Source organism: Coffea arabica, chromosome 10e (genome assembly GCF_036785885.1).
Source record: "Coffea arabica cultivar ET-39 chromosome 10e, Coffea Arabica ET-39 HiFi, whole genome shotgun sequence".
In the NCBI taxonomy this organism is placed as follows: Eukaryota; Viridiplantae; Streptophyta; class Magnoliopsida; order Gentianales; family Rubiaceae; genus Coffea; species Coffea arabica.
In genome coordinates this window covers 4531849-4552376 of record NC_092328.1, presented here as the reverse complement: position 1 = coordinate 4552376, position 20528 = coordinate 4531849, and the positions used below count along the sequence as shown (strand labels likewise).

Here is a 20528-nt window from a genome sequence, read left to right as displayed (position 1 = left end):
AAAAAAAGCCGAGTTCTGAAAGTCACATTAGACATAAAAAAGTGACTTGCATTTGGTGGATTCAAGCAAACCATAAGTTTCATTTTCTCAAAAGATACAATTCAGCTGTGTGCTAATGACATGACAGTTAAATCTCTAAACTTCTTAGCTATCAAATATAATCAATTAACTCCTACCAGCTTTATATATATATATATAAAACAAACAAACAAGACATTAGTTCCCTGGCAATGGAGTAAAACTGCCCGTAACCATTACTGAACGACGCTAGCTATATATCCTCCAAACATGTGCATGTCTTCTTCTTACTCCACACCCTCTGAACATAGTAGTGATGATCCGTTGTATTTTCAGCAGTAGATTCACTTTGTCATGCATGCACTTAACGACTCGAGTCAAAAACTCAAGAGCGCAGTAAAGATTCTCAATTAGTCAACGAACTTTTATACCATGGTTGTAGCAGGACATGCTCAAAAGTAGTATAGAACAGTTCTCAGCTCTCGCACTTGAATCCTGAGTCTTGATGTGCACTTACCTCACCTGATACGGCATAGCCAATTCTGCCAAAGGCTTCCTGGCACCGTTGTAATGCAATAAGGCTTTTCAGTGATGGGTGTTATGGAGTTCCATTTTATTAACCTGGCAAAAGGATTGTTGGCTTAGCTCTTGAGCTGGGCAAATCCAGTAGAGTGCATGTGGCTGAACAGATTGGTAATAGGCAGGCTACCACCATGTGAGATGAGGTATAAAATGAAAGCCAAATATGCTAATGTCCCCAGGCAGACCACCAGTCCCAATAATGGTCCTTCAACTTCAGATTTAAAGAAGTCCAGCAAAACATATCCATTTATCACTATCACAAGGGCAACCACGGTCCAGACAGTTCTCTACAGCACAGATCGGGAAGAAGTAGGAAATTAGACATGCTGAAGCACTAAGGAGTTTGCTGAAACAAATGTGTGCATGTGTGTGTGTGTGTGAGAGAGAGAGAGAGAGAGAGGCATCTTAAGTTCCAATCCAGAATCTGAGTCTCAATCCTTCCTTACCCCCATAGCAGTTCCAATTTTGAAGACTCCCATGACACGCTCGTTCGATACCAATGTGAGCAGTGGAATAAGGGCAAATGGGATCTGCATACCCTGAAGCACGTTAAGCCATTCATTCAAAACATCCAACGAATCTTCAGTTCTATTGAAGACGATAGCCACGATTATGGTTGGTATAATGGCACAACTTCTGGTAATCAATGATCGCATCCATTTCTGCATACGAAGGTTGAGGAAACCTCCCATTATGAACTGTCCAGCATATGTGCCAGTCATGGTGCTACTTTGGCCAGCTGCCAGAAGCCCAATGCCCCAGATATAGAGAATAGGGAACAAACCTCCACCATACCTCTGTTGAAGATATTGCCCTGCATTCACCAGGCCTATAGTACTGGCTTGTGAACTGCCATAAAATCCTTTTGCAAAGACTGCTGTGACAAACAAATTAATAGTGAAAGAGACGAGAACAGCAATGCAAGATTCAATGGTGTAGTAATTGAGAGCCTCTTTGACCTTCCCTTTATTTTTGGCATCAATCTTCCTTGACTGCACCAAAGCAGAATAAAGAAAGACATTGTGAGGGGTTATGACACAACCGACAACTCCCACTGCTTTCTGAATCGTCTTCGAGCTCAGTCTTGGTACTAAAAGACCTGCACAAGGATGACATCTTAATTAATTGAACAAGATAAAGAAGAATTTTATCCCATTGGACAAAAGGCATGCCAAATAAAGCAAAATTCTAACCTAGTGTGAGTTCTTTAGTGCTAGGCTTTGTGTCAGCAAACATCCAGGCAAAAGATAGTGCCATTGTTGTGATTAGGATAGCAAAAACAGCTTCTAGTTTTCTAACTCCGTAGTTTTCAAGAAACAAGAAGATGAAACTGTTCATGCCAGCAAAAACACATTAGATAACAGAACAAAGTTGCATTTTAGCAGGTTCAAGTATGGTACTGATGATGAAAACTTAAGCGTGAGGAATCACCAAGATTTCGAGATAGGACGCAAGATGTTGGAAATCAGATTCCTTTTAGAAGAACATTTGAAAGCCAAATGCTTCACTTACAACTTAATAAAGATATATATATATATATATATATATATATATATATATATATATATATATATAGGCAAGAAAAAATGCCATATACATGCAATGAGAACGTGTAAAGAAAAAGTCTAATGGTTGAGAGACAAATGACAGTAAAGAAACTTATCACCAGAAAAGAACATAACCAACCAAATTGTTCCTTCATCCTGTTCTCAATAATATTTGATAAAAAATAAAAAATATGTGCAATAAGAACTTGAATTGAAAATTCTGTCACCTCTGCCACATATATTTGTATCTCCAAGTGAATGGAACTAATAATAAAGCTAGAGCAAGTTTAGGCAAAACGAGTTTTTTTAAAGTAACGTTATTAGTTTATCATCCAAAGCAATAATATTTGTAAAATGATACTCGTTAAAGACCAAAAGAAATTGAAAAATTTTCAATTCTTGGGCCAAGACTAGTAGGGTTGCAAACGAGCCGAGTCGAGTCGAGTCGAGCTTTGGGCTAATCGAGCCGAGTCTCGACTAAATTTACCAAGCTCAAGCTCGAGCTCGACGAGCCGGCAATTTAAAGCTCGAGCTTGAAAAAAATAAAAAATAAATAAAATAATATTTTTTTTCTTAATAAAAAATAAAATATTAAGGATATATATGTAATTTTACTATTAAAATAAAAAAAAGAAAAAATATATATACTTAAAATAAAAAATATTATATATATATTCGAGCTCACGAGCCGGCTCGCGAGCTAACGAACTTAATATTTTGAGCTCGAGTTCGAGCTCGATTTCGACTCGAGCTTGACTCGAGCCGCTCGCGAATGACTCGATTCGTTTGCAGCCCTAGCCAAGAGTTTTGAACAATGAACATTTACCTAAAAAAATTGCATTAACAACATCCTTTGGCCTTTGATAGGATTAACTTCACCTAATAATCAACCGTTGTCAAGAAAAATATATTTCGGTCATCAAAATTTCATGTGCATGGTACAATCTAAGTTCAGGAGCTACAAGGCCAACACAAGACACAATTTTTATTGTCTCCACAAGTAATCCCCATCTTCTCCTTGGGTCTATAAAAGCTTCCCTCTGTTATGTGTATCTGTCAATGATGTAGAGGTTTGCCCTCCAAATTTCTCTGCCAACAAAATGTGCTTCACTGGTTTTTCTAAAGCAACTTTCTACCAATGCCTTAGGAACAGCGACTTTTATGTGCTTATGGTAACATTAGGATGAACATTTAGTCCCCTGAAAGTCACATTCTATGCCATAGCCACAAGCAAAGACATACTTCAGTACCTTCTAGTTCAACTTAATTCACATTTCCCCAAGTTCAGAGCTTTCCTTAATTTACTTAAAACAGTTAACAACTCTGGACATCATGCCCATATGGATCTTTTATAACCAATAAGCTGAGTTCTGCAAATCAAATCCCTAGCCATAAAATTAATTAGCAACAAGGGGATGACAAAACCTCACCAATCAGCAGCAGTTATGAGGACACCAGCCCAAAGAGGAAAGACCCCATGACTCAAAATGTTTATGGCTATAGCACTGCCAATCACCTCCTGAATATCAGCTCCGATCAATGCCAGCTCAGCCATTAACCACAACAAAAGCCCAGCCCAATAGGGGTACTCCTCCCTACACAGCTCAGCCAAGTGCCGGCCCGTGGCGACACCCAGCCTCAGAGACAGGAGCTGGATCAAAAGTCCCATCACAGTAGACCACATCAACAGCCACAAAAGTGAGTAGCCCGCAATAGCCCCAGCCTGCAGATCACCCTCCAAGTTTCCCGGATCAAGAAATGCCACGCTCATTAGAAAGCCCGGCCCAGTAAATTCCCATAGCTTCCTCCAAGAAAACGCTGGTGCTTTTGCCTCTTCTTCGTCGGGGTTACCATGGGATGATGATGGCTCCTCTGTTTCAATTTCCAGAGCCAAGATTTTCTCATGGCCTTCATCAACGTAATCATGGGTAGCCGTTGATGATGACAAAGGAATAAGGATATTGGATTCTTGATCTTCTTCTTGTTCTGGCTGATTGTTGGGGGTTGCATGGGCCATTGCTCTTTCTGTCGTTAGCTGAATTTCTTCGTTGGTCTGATGTTTTCCTGATGAAAGGAATAAAGAATTTATTGCAATGCAGATAGCCGTAATTTCATGGCAAATGCAAGCATTGTGAACTGTGTCTGTTTGTTTTCCCACTTTATCTCTGCATATTATATGGGGGTACGGGGGCCTTGGGATTTGCGGGGGAGGAAAGGAAGGTATTGGATTTGGGGGGCCCTTGCATGTTGGAACATTTTGCAGTTTTTGGGGTTTGGTTTTAAGCCGTGATTAGTGGGCAAAATGAAAAATGTACACGCACGGACACAGCCAGAGACCGACAAAGGCACAGCTGCTGCCTGCGTTGTGACGGAAAATCAAGGAAGCAGGCTGAAAAGGAGAATTTTGACCATGGAATTGCAGCCAATAAAGGACAAGAAAACTTTCATTAGATGAATCAGACCAAAGAAGTACGAGAAACTGTGTGGCGGTGATTCCGCGTGGTGTAACAAAGATTCCTATACCATATCGTACCAATTACCAGCTAGCATGGTGAATAATAATGAGGCTAAATCTTTGATTGAATGCATGATTTGTTCACAATAAACAGACCAGTAAGAGCATGATTTGTTTACTAATCAAATTAAGGTTAAACAGTGTCAGTATGCTAGTGCTTATCAATATTTTTAAACCCACCTAAATTTTGTGTCGAAATTTACATTTTTATGAATGAAATTGCTTAAGCACATCACGATAAAAATCAAGTAAATTTCGTTTTAGCTGAAGAATAATACCAAGCTCACGTATATATCAAGTTCATACTAAAAAAAAAAAAAAATCAATCTGAACTTTCATAGTATAACGTTATGGCTATATTAGGTTCACTTAGATCCCATCTTGTTTTCTTCTATAAATACACCTCTAGCACATTAAGGTGCGACTCTTCACCACCACAAAACCACGCCTCTTCCGCTACTAGGGCTGTCAACTGTCAACGAGCCAGGTTTGGATCTGGATCCGGCTCGAATTTGATAGTTTTTTTCGGGTACAAATCAAGAAATAATTCTGGAACCCGAACTCGTTTATTCTTACAAAAAAAAGCGGGTCGGATATGAAATATAGAATTTCTAACTCTGAACTCGAGCAATACATTAATAATTATAAAATATAAATATTTTTAAATACAATAATAATTCTTTTGCCCAAATTAACGAATCCTAATCTTGTTGGGGCCTTATTTCTGAATACATTATTTCTAAATACAATAATATGTATAAATACATTATTTTGTTGGATTTTATTTTTTTCGAATAGATCCGAACCCGATCCGAGACCCTAATTACAAGACCCGTCGGATATACAGGTCGGATTCAAAATTGGTACATTATAATGGATCCAAGTTCGAAATTTTCAGTTTCGACTTGAATCCGAACAGTTGACAACCCTATCCGATACCCTTCCCCGCGCCATAGGCATAAATGCATAGGATTGGATGCATATCCAATCATAAAGTTTACCAACTCACTCTTGAATGCATACAACTATGAAAAATTAAACTACAGCCTACAGCAAGTTCAGCATGAAACATCCAAAATTCTACAAGGTCAGATTGATAATTTGTTATCTTTTTAAAGCTATTTTAGATGCATCAGCAATGTTGTCAGTATTGATTCAATTTACTTATGTACCAAGTTTAGAATTTATACCATAAAAGCCTAACAATTTGCAACTGAACCAGCTCTTTTTATTCAAAACGAGTAAGTCACAGTTCAAATATCGACAGAACATTTGCATTTCGAGTGAGAAAAGTTGACAAGCTTCTCCAAGTTTAATTTGCATGGTGATAATTGATACGACTGCCTTCAATATATCCACTAGTTTGAGAATAAGTTAGCAACTCATAGTTCTTTCAGGATTTTAGTCATCTTTTCACGAGCTCTGCACATCGCCTCCAATGGCTTGGCTTTAGGCATTGTGAGGCCTGAACCTTCAGTCATGTCTTCCAAATCCTGGCTAACCCTATCCCAGTCAAAGCATTGGATCAATGCTCCCAGAGCCAATGTCACCACGCGATTGGCAAGACCAGCACCAGGACAGCCCCTCCTTCCCATGCCAAATGGTATCAACTTCAACTTGTAGGTATCAGCTTCCAGGCCCTCGAATCTTTCTGGCTTGAAACTGGTGGGATCATCCCATAATTCAGGGTCCCTGTGAATGGCCCAGGCATTAACAAGCAACATTGTGTTAGAGGATACATAATAGCCTCCGATGGAGCACTCAGCCGACGACTCATGCGGTGATAGGAGTGGCACTGCTGGAAACAATCGTAATGTTTCGTTGACAATGGCTTGGATATAAGTCAGCTTAGGAAGATCTGATTCATCTACTACACGATCTTGACCTACAAAGTTGTCTAGCTCAACTCTTGCCTTCCTCAACACCTCAGGATGATTGAGAAGAAGCGACATGGCCCATTCCATTGTTACAGCTGAAGTGTCTGTGCCAGCCATTAATAGTATCTTGGAGCATTTGAGAAACATTGAAGTCAGAGTAGCAATAAAAGGGAAATTAGGAAACAGAAGTACAGAACAGCCCCTAATTGTCAATATCTAGCATGTGACCAAATGGAATTTTTTTTTGTTTTATTTGCTCAAGAAATTGTTCTTTTAGTCTGACATTAATTCAATTGAGATTAATTCCAAATCAGAAGACCCATATAGCGTGAAGTAGCATTTAGCTTTAAAGGAAAAATTCTGGTTAGATAATATCTAATTGTTCTTTGGTTTAGGAGATGATCAAATGAGGGTTTTAACCTTTAGTTATTTGTTAGTTCTTGGTGTAAATGTTGCTATACAACAGTGTGGTTGGACACCTGAAAACTGGAGTTAACAATCTTCCCTGACTGAAAGTTATGGTTAGGAAACATACCAGAACAATGCCTTTGATGATTTCATCAGTATAGTACTCAGGTTCTTCTTCTTGCATGGAAAGCATTGAGTCAATGATTGTATCTCTCCCTGCCACTTTGAGTTCCGTCTGAGATTCTCTACACTTATTTCGACAATCGTCTATCAGGCTCTGCAAGACTTCATCCATACTTTCCTGCAATTTCAGCATTTTCTTCTCAATCTGCTGAAAATCAATCCATTGCAAAATTGGCAGGAAGTCCCCTGGATTTGATGCTCCACTCAATTCAAACAATTCCCTTATTATATCTCGGAAGTGCTTAGCCTGTTCATTGTTCTGCACTTCAGCTCCAAAGTATCGCTTGTTTGTTACCATCCTCATAATGATGTTAAATGATAGCTCCGAGAACCTAGACTTCATCTCAACCTTTGAAGAACTTGGGCTTGATCTTTGATAAAGATCTTTTACTAGTAACTTCACTTCTTCTTGCCGAATGTTCAAGAACATGTTGAGTCTACCTCTTGAGAAGATCTCCAGGGTAGTAATTCGGCGAAGGTTCCTCCAAAGAGGGCCATACGGGGCTGTTCCCACTGTGGTGAAGTTATAGTTGAGGTGCTTGCCAACAAGAAAACGAGGCCTATTGGCAAAAACTACGTCATTAGTTGTGAAGCATTCCTCAAAAGCCGATGGTGAAGATATGACAACCACTGATCTGTATCCCAGCTTTAAGGAAAATATGTGACCATATTTATGAGAAAGTTGCTGTAACCTTTTGTGCAAAGGTTCTTTTAGCAGATGAAGATGCCCTATGATTGGGAATGAAGGTGGGCCTGGTGGTACATTGTTGCACTGCCTTCTTTTCCTGAGGAAGAGTTTTGACAGGGTGAGAATTAGCAAGAAAAAAGATAGTAGGGAAATGCAGTAATAACAGGACATTTCCGCTTCCATGATTTTACGAGGATGAGGTTAAGCTATGGTTGAGTGCACAATTGCCTTATCCAAATTTCCTTTTTATATACAAAGCCAACAGAGATAGGGACCAGGCTACCACTTAATTTCCAATAATCTATTGGCATTGTTTTTATTGTACTTGTTTGGCAAGAAAACTTAGGTTGGATTGCTAAGAAGCTCTTTCTATGGCTGCGGCTCGTGATCTTTGACTATTGCCCATGCTCTTGTTCCTGGAACATTACTTGTGCAAAGGTTCTTTGACTATTGCCCACTTCCCCCCCCCCCCCCCCCACCACACACACACACCCCAAAGAAAAATCCCCCCCAAAACAACAAAAAAAACGTCCCCATTAACTTCAATGTGAGAATTTGTCCGCTAGTATGGTCATTTAATTGCTCTGTCCAAGTACCTTCCAATATGTCCATTTACATGGACTATGATGTATATCATTAACTGAAGGAGGATTTGTAAAGGTGATTGGACTTTTGGATGCCTTCGTTGAGGTCATCCAGCATCAAAGCAGAATTTAGTTTGAGCCCAACCTACAAAGGAAAAGACTTTGCTCTTTCTTACCTTATATTCCTTGCCACTTCAAGTGCAAGCAACATTAGAAGCTGTTAAGCTCTTTCTGGAATAGTTGGAGGGCTGTCAGATAAGTTTCTGAGAAGAAATGTGGAATTTTATGGCTCCATTGAGCAAGATTGGATTACCTAAGAACTATTCACATCTTTTAATCTCCAATACTTACCATGAGCATCAACACAAAAAGGTTGATTCCAACTTAGTCCAGCAATCCCCTCCCTAGTTATAGCTGTTATTCCTAGGATCTTATAAGATTTTAAGTTTTGGTGATATTTTCTAGTGAAAAGCTTTATGGTAGTCATTGAACAACTAGAATCCATCTCTGGTTGCGAACATGAACAATGGCCTTATGTGTGTTTAGTCTTGTTTTTGTGATGCTAATACACTTTGGAATTTTGATTTGGATTGTCCCTTATCTATCTAACCTTTCATTTTAACCCCCAAGCGTATCATAAAAATATAGACGAAGGCCTTGAGCGGATCAAATCTTATTCGTCCGATGAGCTAGTTACAAGCTAAAACAATTGCCTTATTCAATCATTTCTGATTCCAAGATTCACCTTTTAATTTCAACAGACAAAATTCAAAAGCGTACAAGAGAGTGCTGAACTACGGCTTGTCGAGGTCTGCAAATAGCTTCCAATGGCTTGAATTTAGGGAGGCTGAACCCTTTACCTTCAGTCATGTCCACTAACTCTCCACTGGTTCGTTCCCACTCAAATACCTGAACAAGTGTCCCCAACACCAATTCCAGAATCCTAGTTCCCAGCCCTGCCCCCGGACAACCCCTCCTTCCGGCACCAAATGGCATTAGACTATACTCATCCACTCTCCTACCTTCATGCCTCTCTGGTATAAACTTTGTTGGATTCTCCCACTGCTTGGGGTCTCTATGAATAGCCCACAAATTCACCAGCAACATTGTACCCTTTGATACATAATAACCTGCCACTGTACAATCTTGAGAGGCTTCATGAGGGATCATAAATGGAATTGGTGGATACAAACGCAGGGTCTCCTTGACTACATTTTGTAGGTAAGCCAACTTTGGCAAGTCTTGCTCTTCTAGTAGCCTGTTATCCGGAACATGATCATCTATTTCAGCTTTGATCTTCTTGATAGCCTCAGGATGGTCTAGGAGCAGAGCCATGGCCCATTCCATGGTTATTGATACTGTATCTGTTGCAGCAATCAACAACACCTGTAAAATATCAAGAGTGAAGAAGCATGAATGATCAATTCCTTCTTTCTCATGACCATGGTTTAAAGTCACGGTCGTGGTCGCGGGTGCGGCCAGGAACGTTCCACATCGGTTTCGGCATATCGATCGCGGTCTCGGTGAGACACAAATTTTAAAGTATTTAATATTCTAAAAATTGTTAAAATTATAAAAAAGTAGGCTAAATAAAAATAATTAAAAAATAGCAAAAGAAATGACCAAGTCAATCCGTCGCGGTGTAACTCGGCTGATTTCTCGTCTTGACTCGGGATAACTCGGAGTAACTCGGTGTGACTCGGCCGAGTCAATCCGTCGCGGTGACGACTTGGCCGATTTCTCGGCGAGTCAAGTATTTCGGTATCGTTTCGTCACGGTATCGTATCGGTAGGGGTCGAGACGGTGACGACTCGGCCGAGTCGTCTCGGTCTCGGCCGAGACTTCGAACCATGCTCATGACAAAATAATGCTTTTTTCCTTGATATATCTAACAAATAAATGTAAACACTATGATAGAAGCCCAACTTGAATGGAGCACTTACCATTACAATCCCTTTTATGAGCTGATCTGTATAGTATTCAGGTTCCTCTTTTTGTAAGGAGAGCAAGTGATCAATCAAGGTGGTCTTCTCTGCCTGTCCACGGCTCACATTTATAGAACTGGTAGATGATAAACGTAGCCTACGTTCATCTACCAAATCCTGTATAAATTTGTCAACCCTTTTCATCAAAGTTGAGAACTTTTGCTCCACTCCCTTATAATTAATCCACCTCAAGATAGGCAAATAATCCCCCAGATTTGACCTTACACTATTCACAAGCATCTCCTTTATCAGAAGCTTTGTCTTCCTAGCCTCTTCATCATCCGCCGCATTCTCTCCATAATATCTCTTTCCGGCCAATGTCATGGACAGGATATTGAAGGTAATCTCAGCAGACATGGAATTCAAATCCACCTTTGCTGATCCTCCACCAACACTACACTTTTGCATCAGTTCACTTAGCAGCAACATTAGTTCCTTCCTTCGCGTGCTGGCAAACGAGGCCATTCGAGCTGGAGAGAATATCTCCAGTGCTGCTAAACGGCGAAGGTTGCGCCAATGATCTCCATAAGGGGCTACACTGATGGTGGTGTAATTGTAGCTGAAGTGTTTGGATGACATGGTTTTTGGACGGTTAGCGAATATAATATCATTCTTGGTGAAGCATTCTTCGGCTGCTGAAGGTGAGGTGACAATAAGGACCTTACGGACACCTAGCCGGAGAAGCAAGATGTCACCATACTTGCTGCAAAGTGATTGTAGGGTCTGATTGAGTGGTTCTTTCAGAAGATGAAGGTGGCCTATGAGAGGAAGTGAAGGTGGGCTTGGAGGTTGCTTTTTCTGCAATGCCCGTTTTCTTATGAATAAGTTCAAGATGAATATAATGGAGATGGCAAGAAATGCAATGCAGGAATTAGATAATTCCATTGTTTCTCCTGTCACCTCTCTTTCTGGGGCAAAAGGTGCGTAGCAATACTGGGCATATACAGAAGATGATAGGTATAGCTTCTTAGGGGAGAAGTCATCATGCAATTAATAATGTCTGTGTTATCTTCTTTTTCCAGTTGAATGGATGAAATCATGCCAGAGGCAATTTTTCTGTTGCCTAGAATTGATTGATTATGTCCACTTTTTTACTCTTGGTCATTGATTCAATTAAATTCCAATACTTGTTTTTGTTCTGTTCCTGCATTTGTCGGTCATGAATGATGATGTTTATGCCATCCGTGCATGTCAAAATTCTATACTACGTTACTTGTCAAATCGTGAAACAGATCTCAAGAAATCAAAGATATAGTTGGGCTGTCTCCATAATTGGAGAAAGAGTACGATTTATGGTGGGGAAAGAGTACGATTTATGGTGATTTCCAGGACAATAATCGGCAATAAGTGATTGGAACCTATTTGTGGGGGCATTGTATACAAACTATTGTAGAGGATGTGATGTATAGAAGATGTGAAATCACTAGACGGATCCAGAATTTCCTTTAGCAGTCATTCAATCATATGATCATCAGTCTTGTAGTTTGTCAACGGTTTGCGATCAGATTGGATCTCAATCCTTCTCCAGCCTACGGAAACAGCCTCTAACTATTAACGCGAGTAAATGAAATCTTGGGTCCCCCCATTGACAACTGATCCCTATCTATCATACTATCCGCTTTGTCTGTAGCCCACCAACTCAAGAAATATCCTGGCGTCCATGTCAAATGTCCACCTGCTTAAAAAAGGTCTGAGATGTCATCCGTCGAAAATTTGGATGGATTGGCAAGCAAAGCAAAGGGATGTAACAACTACCCCTGCATTTTTCTGGCAAGATTTGGAAATGGGTAACGTTACCAACTATGGATTTACGAACTACCAATTCTTTGCGTACTCTAAATCAAGAAAGGTAAACACGTACGACAGCTTACTTTTTTGTTAATATTTTTTTCTCTTCCTGAGCCAATTCTTGAAAAGTAGGGATGTAAATTCTTAAAGGGATTGCGGAATGATTATAAAGAACTCTACTTGAAGAGTAGGATATGTTGTGATGTTAACGGTTGCAGTCCATGTCATACAAAACACGGAGAAAGACTTGAAACCATGGTAATGAAAGCATAATTCTCAGAACTTTTACATGAGAAATGGCCATTTCCAAGTGAACATTATCTTCTCAAGCTGAGCAGCCAAGAGCAGAATGATTCAAAGAAGATGGAGATACCAGTAAGGTCAAGGAAAGATTCTCTAATTAGTTACTAGAAAAGATGAGAGATGTCAATTACCAGGCAGCCTGATTTGCTCTAGCTAACCAGCCAAAAGGAAAGAGAGAAATCAGTAAGGTCAAGGAAAAAGATCTCAAATTCTTTTAAAGAAAAGATATCCAAAGATCCGAGGTGTCCACTATAGCAATTTGCAGTGTCATCCCAAAGGCTAGTCCCTCCTGTCTATTCCAATAATGGTATTGTCTTCTGGAAATAAAATATCTCAGTTCTTTACACACAAAAAAAAATGGGGGAATTTTTGATAAATGTACATCTATCTATTCGAGTATAATTGACACGTAACAAGTATTGCACAAATGAAGCCAGAGCATCACCTTCATCATGCAGAGAACACGTTCCCATTCTTTTCACAAGATCCTTTCAATATCTGGTCAACGGCATTAGAGGATCACCTTCTCCAGCTGTAAAAGCCCCGTTCCATCTCAATGAATTAGGTACATCTCCCCAACAATAGATTTACAAATTTCATCCGTTCTGAAGCCCTCACTGTAATTGTACACTTGTGCACAAAATTTTACTTTCAGACTGTATTGTCATTGTGAATAGAGAACGCCATTTGGAGGAAACCCTGGTCAAAGCGTGTATCAGGTCAAGTAAGTGCAGGGTCATGTTCCATCAGCCCCATGGCTGTGATTGCTCAACGTTTTTGGTGATAATTTTAATTCTTGACCTAAAGAAGAAGTTTTTGCCTTAATTTCCAAATGTTGTAAACACCTTGAAGAGTGGTATGTTGATCCAATTTGAAAAAGGACCACCCCCACGCGATATCAGATATAAGATAAATGCTAGATATGCAACAGTTCCCGCACAAACCAGGAAACCAAAGAGCAATCCATGAACTTCAGAGGAGAAAAAGTCTAGCAAAAGATACCCATTAATCACTATCACCAGGGCAGCCACGGTCCAAGCTACTTTCTGCAACACAAAGTAAACAACGTAAGAAGATGGGGAATCAAATTGCTAGTTTTGGCAATTAATATGGTTGGGACTTGTATATCCAATGATCGCCAAATTCACCAGAACTGCAAACAGTTAATGGAATAATATATGCAGCTGTAGACAAATGGCAAATTAACTACAAAGCTGCTGAAGAAAATAGACTGTGAATCTTGAGTTTGTTATTTACTTATTCAGCAATAAACAAAATTTTGGAGGAAAACTTGACTTGAAAAGTTGGTGATTTCATTATTGCTTCAAAACTGATATGGAAAACTGAACCCGACAGAATTGGCTGCAAAATCAGAACAACTTTTAAAGATGCAAAGCAGAAAAGGGATGGCATGCTCCAAGCAAGAAAAGAAAGGATTTTATAACTTGAGTGGTCAAGTGCGAGAAGCATACTGCAACTTTCCATCAGCTAATCAAGGATCGATCAAGTCTATCAATTTGTGACGTACAATTAAGATGGAGGGCTAAGGCAGTAAAAGAGACCATAACCTTGCCAACTCCATGAATTTCATGGAGTGAAACATTCTCTGGATGTCATGATGATGAACATAATTACAGGAATTGCACAAGTAAAATAAATGCCACATCCATTCTTATGACATGGACAACAAACTCTATAGACCTGAATCTCAAAACATGGAATTATCCAGGAAGTTGATCGTTCAGCAATTTCAGTTTAAAAGCCATTTAACATATTTACTTGCAACAATCATCGAGAATGACAGCATATCCTCAAAACAAGTTATCGAGAATGACAGCATATCCTCAAACAAGTTAAACTACATGTGCTATGAAGGATGTACAATTTCCAAACGTGAGAGTTGATGTAGATGAATCTTAATTCTGAATTCAAGCATGTAGTACTACTACACTGACCAAATATTTAATCAACTACATCACTTACTCAGCTCAATTTCAGACGCAAGCTGTAGTTATAAGTCTCCAATTGCCAACAACCAAAATCATATTGACCTTTAGAATTGCAATAATGGCTGCCAAGATTTAAAACAAAAATGAAAAATAAAAGAAAAGAAAAGGGAGATATAGCTGAGTTGTCCCACAGTAAGCTTAGTTTAAGCAAAGCACAGTTGAGCAGCAATTGGACAAATTGAAACCTATATGTCTATCACTCTAATTGGAGCGTCAGGGCAGTCTCCTCTCTTTGACATCCCATACATGTTCCTCAAAATTTACTCATTTAGATTGCAACAACTCAGAAATTGAAGCATTTTCCAATCACTGCAGCCTCCTTAAAACCTGTGGGGCCATGAAAATTATTATTTTTGTCCATAATCCATTCATTTTGATTTAAGCTTCCAAATTAACTGACATTACAAGCCCCAAACCGTATTATTTTAACCAAACTAAGTTTGTTCAAACTCTGGATGACGTATTCAACTGTCATGAGGAATCTGTGTCATCTTAGAAAACGTATATTTCCAAAAGAAATAGCTGTATGCACTAAAATGATAAATCAGAGAAATCATTGATTTACCTCCAGAGTGGGCCCAATTCGAAAGACTCCCATAACCTGTTCCTTCGAAACCAAGGTGAGAAGTGGAATAAGAGCAAAAGGTATCTGTATGGACTGAAGCACATTAAGCCATTCATTTAGAACATCCAGTGATGACTCAGATCTGTTGAAAATAAGGGCTACCACAACAGTAGGCAAAATGGCACAACTACGAGTGATCAATGCCCTCAGCCATTTCTTCAGACGAAGGTTTAGAAAACCTCCCATGATAAACTGGCCAGCATAAGTTCCAGTTATGGTGCTACTTTGTCCAGCTGCTAATAATCCAATACCCCAAATGTAGAGAATGGGGAACAATCCTCCACCATATTTCTCTTGAAGATATTGTCCAGCATTTACTAACCCTATACTATCAGCTTGTTTACTACCGTAAAACCCCTTGGCAAAAACAGTTGTTACAAATACATTAATCATGAAGGAAACAAGGAGGGCGACTGAAGATTCAATTGAGTAGTAAGTGAGTGCTTCTCGAACCTGCCCTTTCTTGTTGGGGTCAATTTCCCTTGATTGTACCAAAGCAGAATGCAAAAAAACATTGTGAGGCATTATAACACAACCTACTACTCCAACAGCCTGATGAATAGTTCTTGAGCTGAGCTTTGGTACCAAAAGACCTATTAGAAGTTCATTTCTACTGGGCTTTGTGTCACCAAACATCCAAGCAAAGGATATAGCCATGGTCAAGATAAGAACTGCAAAAACAGCTTCCAACTTCCTCACTCCATAGTTCTCAAGAAGCAAAAATATAAAACTGTAATAATAAAATCCAAGTTAGAATGAAAAGAACTAAAAAGTATTTCAGCCAATGGAGCTATAAACCTCAGCCGTAATTGGTTTCAGAACAAACGTACCAAAATTCTTATCTTTCAATATAAAATTAAAACAATTTAAGCACTCCCAGCAGAAAGCAAAAGCCCTAAAAAGACTAACGCTAATAAAAGTCCCATACAAAATCGAACACTAATTTCAATCTGTCGAAATGCAGCATATCAATTAAATGACAATGTGCAGAAACAGATAGGATGCAAAACCAATGTATTTCACGTAACAATCTCAGCAAAAACACCTAGATGCAAAACAAGGGAATAACCTCTGCAGGACCCAAATCATTATTACGAAAACAACATGTTAGAAGGACCTATTAGACCTAATTCCACCTCCTCCAACAATCTTTTTCCAACACAAATAGTAACTTTAAAGCAAATTGACTACTAAAGACCAATAAGATCTTAAAACAGACCGTTTTTAAGCATCATTTTCCCAAGCAATACTAATTTACTTATCACAAAATAGAAAAAAAATGTGTAAGCATCACTTAAAATCCAACAACCCTAGCTGAACAAACTTCTAAATTTCAGAAAATTCAACTAGAAAAACACTATATATATATATATATATATATATCAAAATTTTTTCAGATTTACCAACCAGAAGCAGTCATTAAACTCAGAATACCATCAAAACCAAGTAAATTCAATTAAAAAAAAACCACCAGCAATAACACCCAAAAAATCTTTTTTTTTTTTTTGGTTAAGGAAAGTACCAGTCAGAGGCAGTAATCAAAACTCCCGCCCACAAGGGCAAAACCCCCCGGCTAAGAATCTGAATAGCAATAGCACTCCCAATAACCTCCTGAATATCAGCTCCAATTAAAGCTACCTCCGCCATGAACCAAAGCAAAATCCGAGCCCAATTCGGATACTCTTCCCTGCAAAGCTCAGCCAAGTGTTTCCCGGTCGCCACACCAATCCTCGCCGACAAAAGCTGTATCAGTAGGCCCATTGCCGTGGCCCACATTAACAACCATAATAAAGAATAACCCGCAATTGCACCCGCTTGTAAATCCCCTTCTAAATTACCCGGATCTAGAAACGCTATACTCATTAGAAAACCCGGACCGGTAAATAACCATAATTTCTTGAACGAGAAAGGTGGCACTGTTGAGTAATCTGCACCGTCTAATTCAATATCCACGACCAAAATTTTATCTCGGGATTCGTAGGCCACTTCTTCTTCTTCTTCTTCTTCTTCTTCAGGTAGACATTTTCTTAAGCTGGCGTCAACTAACGGCGACGGTGAAGGTGAGGGTAGAGAGGAGGAGGATAGAAGATGGCAGGCTTCTTCGTCTTTTGAAGGTGTTGGGTCTTCAGGTGAAGCTGAGCCCATCGTATTATTAACTCTGCTGGCGGAGATTAAGGTGATCTCCGACGGTGGCGGTGGTTGGTGTTGGCTGTCGGAGGATTAGTTAGATTCGTCCAGTGCTTGTGCCGTCCTCGTGCAAGCAACGTTTTGTTTCGTGAAATATATAGGATTTTGTTTTGGAGATGGGGATCTGATACGATGTCTGTCTACTTATGTGGTGTGGTGATGTTCAAAAGTGTGATTTCAGCCAATCAAATTATGACACATAGGATTAAACAGTAGCCTAGTCCCTCCGTGCTAAAGTGGTATTACTTTAGTAGGTGTAGACACTTTGACATCTACAGATCTACGGCCAATCGATTTATTGTGTTTCAAGAATTGGAAAAGAGAACCTTAATCCACATCTAGTGCTCATATTTTGATTCTCAAATGACATGCAAAACATGACTTGGATGACCAGAGTTAAATCCCTAAGTCACAATTTATTATGACTCAAATCTTAACCTTGATTTACATTGGGTCACTTCATCACCCGAATCAAATTTGAAATATAGCAAGAAGTGTATAAGTAGTCAAGAAATAGAACAATCAATGAAATCGAGTTAACTCAAATTCGATCCGTTCGATCGGAAAAAAGTTCACTAAACTTAAGTTTTAATTAGGTCAGACAGAATTTGATTTTAAATAGTAGACCCGAATTAATTGTGAATTGAGATTGGATCACATTAAACTTAGACCTGATTAAAATTCGATCCATATATGAGTATAATTTATATATATATATATATATATATAATTTATACTTCCTTCGCCCTATTTTATATGTTATGTTTTCTATTTTGGTGTGTCCCAAACTACTTATCATGATTTAAAATGGAAATAAATGAAATCCAACTTTTCTATTGTACACTTAATACAAGTCCCAAGGTAAAGCATTTAAGTCATATTCTCTTGATAAATCATGCTACAAATTATCTTTGTGTTCAGGTAGTTGTGCCTCTTTTAAAATTTCAAACTAAACTTGCAAAATTTTAAAGTTTAATCGAAGGGTAATATAATGAAAAGACATTTTTTAGTAGCTTATGTGTTTTAGTCAAAATTTATTTTTCTTAAACTATGTGCAAAGTTGATCATGACATATAAAATGGGATGGAGGAAGTAGAATACTATCTATAATTTATAATTATACATATTGCAACATAAAATGTTAATAATTTATATATAAATATAAATATATTCATATTTATAAAAAATATATTATATATAATTATGTATTTAATTATAAATTTGGGCCAGACCGAATTTGAGTTTGAAACTCATATAATGGTGTGAGTGGAGATTGACCCTTTTAATACGGACCCGAAAGCTGAAAATCTATATAATTTGTGAGTTGAGATTAGATTTGCTAAATCCCGACTAAAAAAAAGTCCAATCGGCACCCTATCAAGTAACAGTGAATGTATACTTACAAACATGTGGATTGCGGGGTATTTATTAAAAGACTAGAAGTATGTTATGATGGTAATTCAGCATGATTCGATTTTTTACCCCCTGCTTAATACCGGATATTATTATGCTGGTAACTTCAGCCTAATTGTGTGGCAATTAAGAAGGAATGTAGCACGTTTACAGTGGTCGGTTCACCATGCACCCGCAATTCCCTTACCAAAAAAAATCTGAACTTAAAAGGTTTTTTTTTTCCCCTTTTGCCAAAATGGATGGTTAGGAAGGGAAAGAAGTAAATGGGGAATTGGATACCTTTTGTTCTGGAATGGAACTATCTGCTGTGTATTCAATCCAGTGAGAGAACAGAGAATAAAAATAGACATGCCAATTCTTTTTTTTTTTTTTTAGCAAATAGAAGAGTTCTTAGTTAACCACATACCAAAGACTCCTATTTTTAATTTTGAGGGGACAGCAAAATATCAAGTTATCAGTAGTGTTCAGATAATGCGGTGTTGCCCCATATTCGATCTGAAGCAGATGAAGCATACAAATGGATGGTTACTTGATCTTAGACTAGAAATGTTCATCCAAATAGGGAAGTTCTTGATTCCTGTTTGCCTGTACCAATTGACAGAAACTGGATAAAAAGATTGGCACTCCATTTTGATTCCATCGAACCGATGGACCCAAATCAAAGAATAAAGAATACCGACAAGATTATTGAAGCAAGGGAATTTCTCCTGTTTCTCCGAAGAATTGGCAACGGCTACAAGCAGCGCAACAAAGAAACAGAGGAAAACGACTTTTTGAAGCTCTACGCGGCGGCTTCTTGACTTCGACCGAACAGAAAGCTAGAAGTTGCGGGTCGGGATTCTCACAAGCTAACTTCAAATCGATCTGTTGTATAATTATTATTGTATTTGGTATGAATTCGCACAGTTTTGATGCAATCTCCAACTTAATTGTATGATTTCACAAGTTCAAATTTGCACTCAAATTATACAATTTTACACCAAAAAATTGTAAGAATTACACGAACTGATTTAAACGGGTCAAAAGTTGCTTGTGAGACCCTGATCCAGACTCTCAGCAAAAAGCAATTGCAACAATCGACCTTATCTTGTCCCAGTATAAAATGTCTTTAATGTAGCATCACAAATGTAAAGCATGGACCTCCTCATTCTCGAATGGTCAAAATCATTTGCACCATCCATGCATGAAGGACATAACCACTCGGCCAATGGCTCAGTGGCTGTCAGGGAGGGGTTTAAGTCCCTCCTTAGGCTGTAGGTGAGGATTCAAAACTCATCTGTAGTAAAAAAAATCAGAATTGTGTTATAGCACTTCTTTGATCTAGTTGGATCTGTATACCCACTAACTCCCTACCACAGCCTCCTTAAACTCCCCCTTCCCTTAGATTAGGATAGAGTAGATTATACAAGTGTATCGTTGTTAAAAAAAAAAAAAAAAAAAATTCCATGCATGAAGGATCTATTTATTGCCCTTCTCACCCATCATCTTTTTGACTTCTTCAGCCTGCTTTGCATCATCTACTGTACTAGTGCGCAGTGTGGTGATGTTGCACTGGAATTTGCCGGCCAGCGCCCAGCACTCGGCTTGTTTCCACCACGAATCTGTGCTTGCACGCGTGATAATTAGAAAAATAATTTTATTTGCATTACAAATAAGTTTTTTCAATTATCTTTTATTCTCACGAACATTAAACTATGAAAAGTATTAAATTTATTATTCTAAATTTTTTTCCCAAATAAAATATAGTATATCACAGACGAAAAAATGTTACTGTAATTATTTTATAAAATTCTCCACATAACCTTCTATTCAAACA

The 20528-nt window shown here is 38.6% G+C and overlaps 4 protein-coding genes across 4 annotated transcripts; all 4 read right to left on the bottom strand.

The window, feature by feature from the left end:
- Positions 1 to 27: 27 nt before the first annotated feature.
- LOC140015012 (metal transporter Nramp3.2-like) lies at positions 28 to 4444 on the bottom strand. Its single transcript, XM_072066797.1, has 4 exons — positions 3578 to 4444; positions 1794 to 1930; positions 1047 to 1699; positions 28 to 887 (listed from the first exon to the last, which is right to left on the bottom strand). Exons 1-4 carry the CDS (start codon positions 4162 to 4164, stop codon positions 660 to 662), a joined length of 1605 nt encoding a protein of 534 aa, XP_071922898.1. The 5' UTR covers positions 4165 to 4444; the 3' UTR covers positions 28 to 659.
- A 1424-nt stretch (positions 4445 to 5868) lies between these two features.
- Positions 5869 to 8192, bottom strand: LOC140015008 (cytochrome P450 81Q32-like). Its single transcript, XM_072066789.1, has 2 exons — positions 7075 to 8192; positions 5869 to 6665 (listed from the first exon to the last, which is right to left on the bottom strand). Exons 1-2 carry the CDS (start codon positions 7999 to 8001, stop codon positions 6045 to 6047), a joined length of 1548 nt encoding a protein of 515 aa, XP_071922890.1. The 5' UTR covers positions 8002 to 8192; the 3' UTR covers positions 5869 to 6044.
- Positions 8193 to 9092: 900 nt separating this feature from the next.
- Positions 9093 to 13054, bottom strand: LOC140015318 (cytochrome P450 81Q32-like). The gene is made up of 3 exons (XM_072067495.1): positions 12924 to 13054; positions 10346 to 12062; positions 9093 to 9788 (listed from the first exon to the last, which is right to left on the bottom strand). Exons 2-3 carry the CDS (start codon positions 11270 to 11272, stop codon positions 9171 to 9173), a joined length of 1545 nt encoding a protein of 514 aa, XP_071923596.1. The 5' UTR covers positions 11273 to 12062; positions 12924 to 13054; the 3' UTR covers positions 9093 to 9170.
- On the bottom strand, positions 12663 to 17422 carry LOC140015317 (metal transporter Nramp2-like). The gene is made up of 3 exons (XM_072067494.1): positions 16635 to 17422; positions 15053 to 15842; positions 12663 to 13524 (listed from the first exon to the last, which is right to left on the bottom strand). The coding sequence occupies exons 1-3, from the start codon at positions 17255 to 17257 to the stop codon at positions 13300 to 13302; spliced, it is 1638 nt and encodes a 545-aa protein (XP_071923595.1). The 5' UTR covers positions 17258 to 17422; the 3' UTR covers positions 12663 to 13299.
- Positions 17423 to 20528: the final 3106 nt, after the last annotated feature.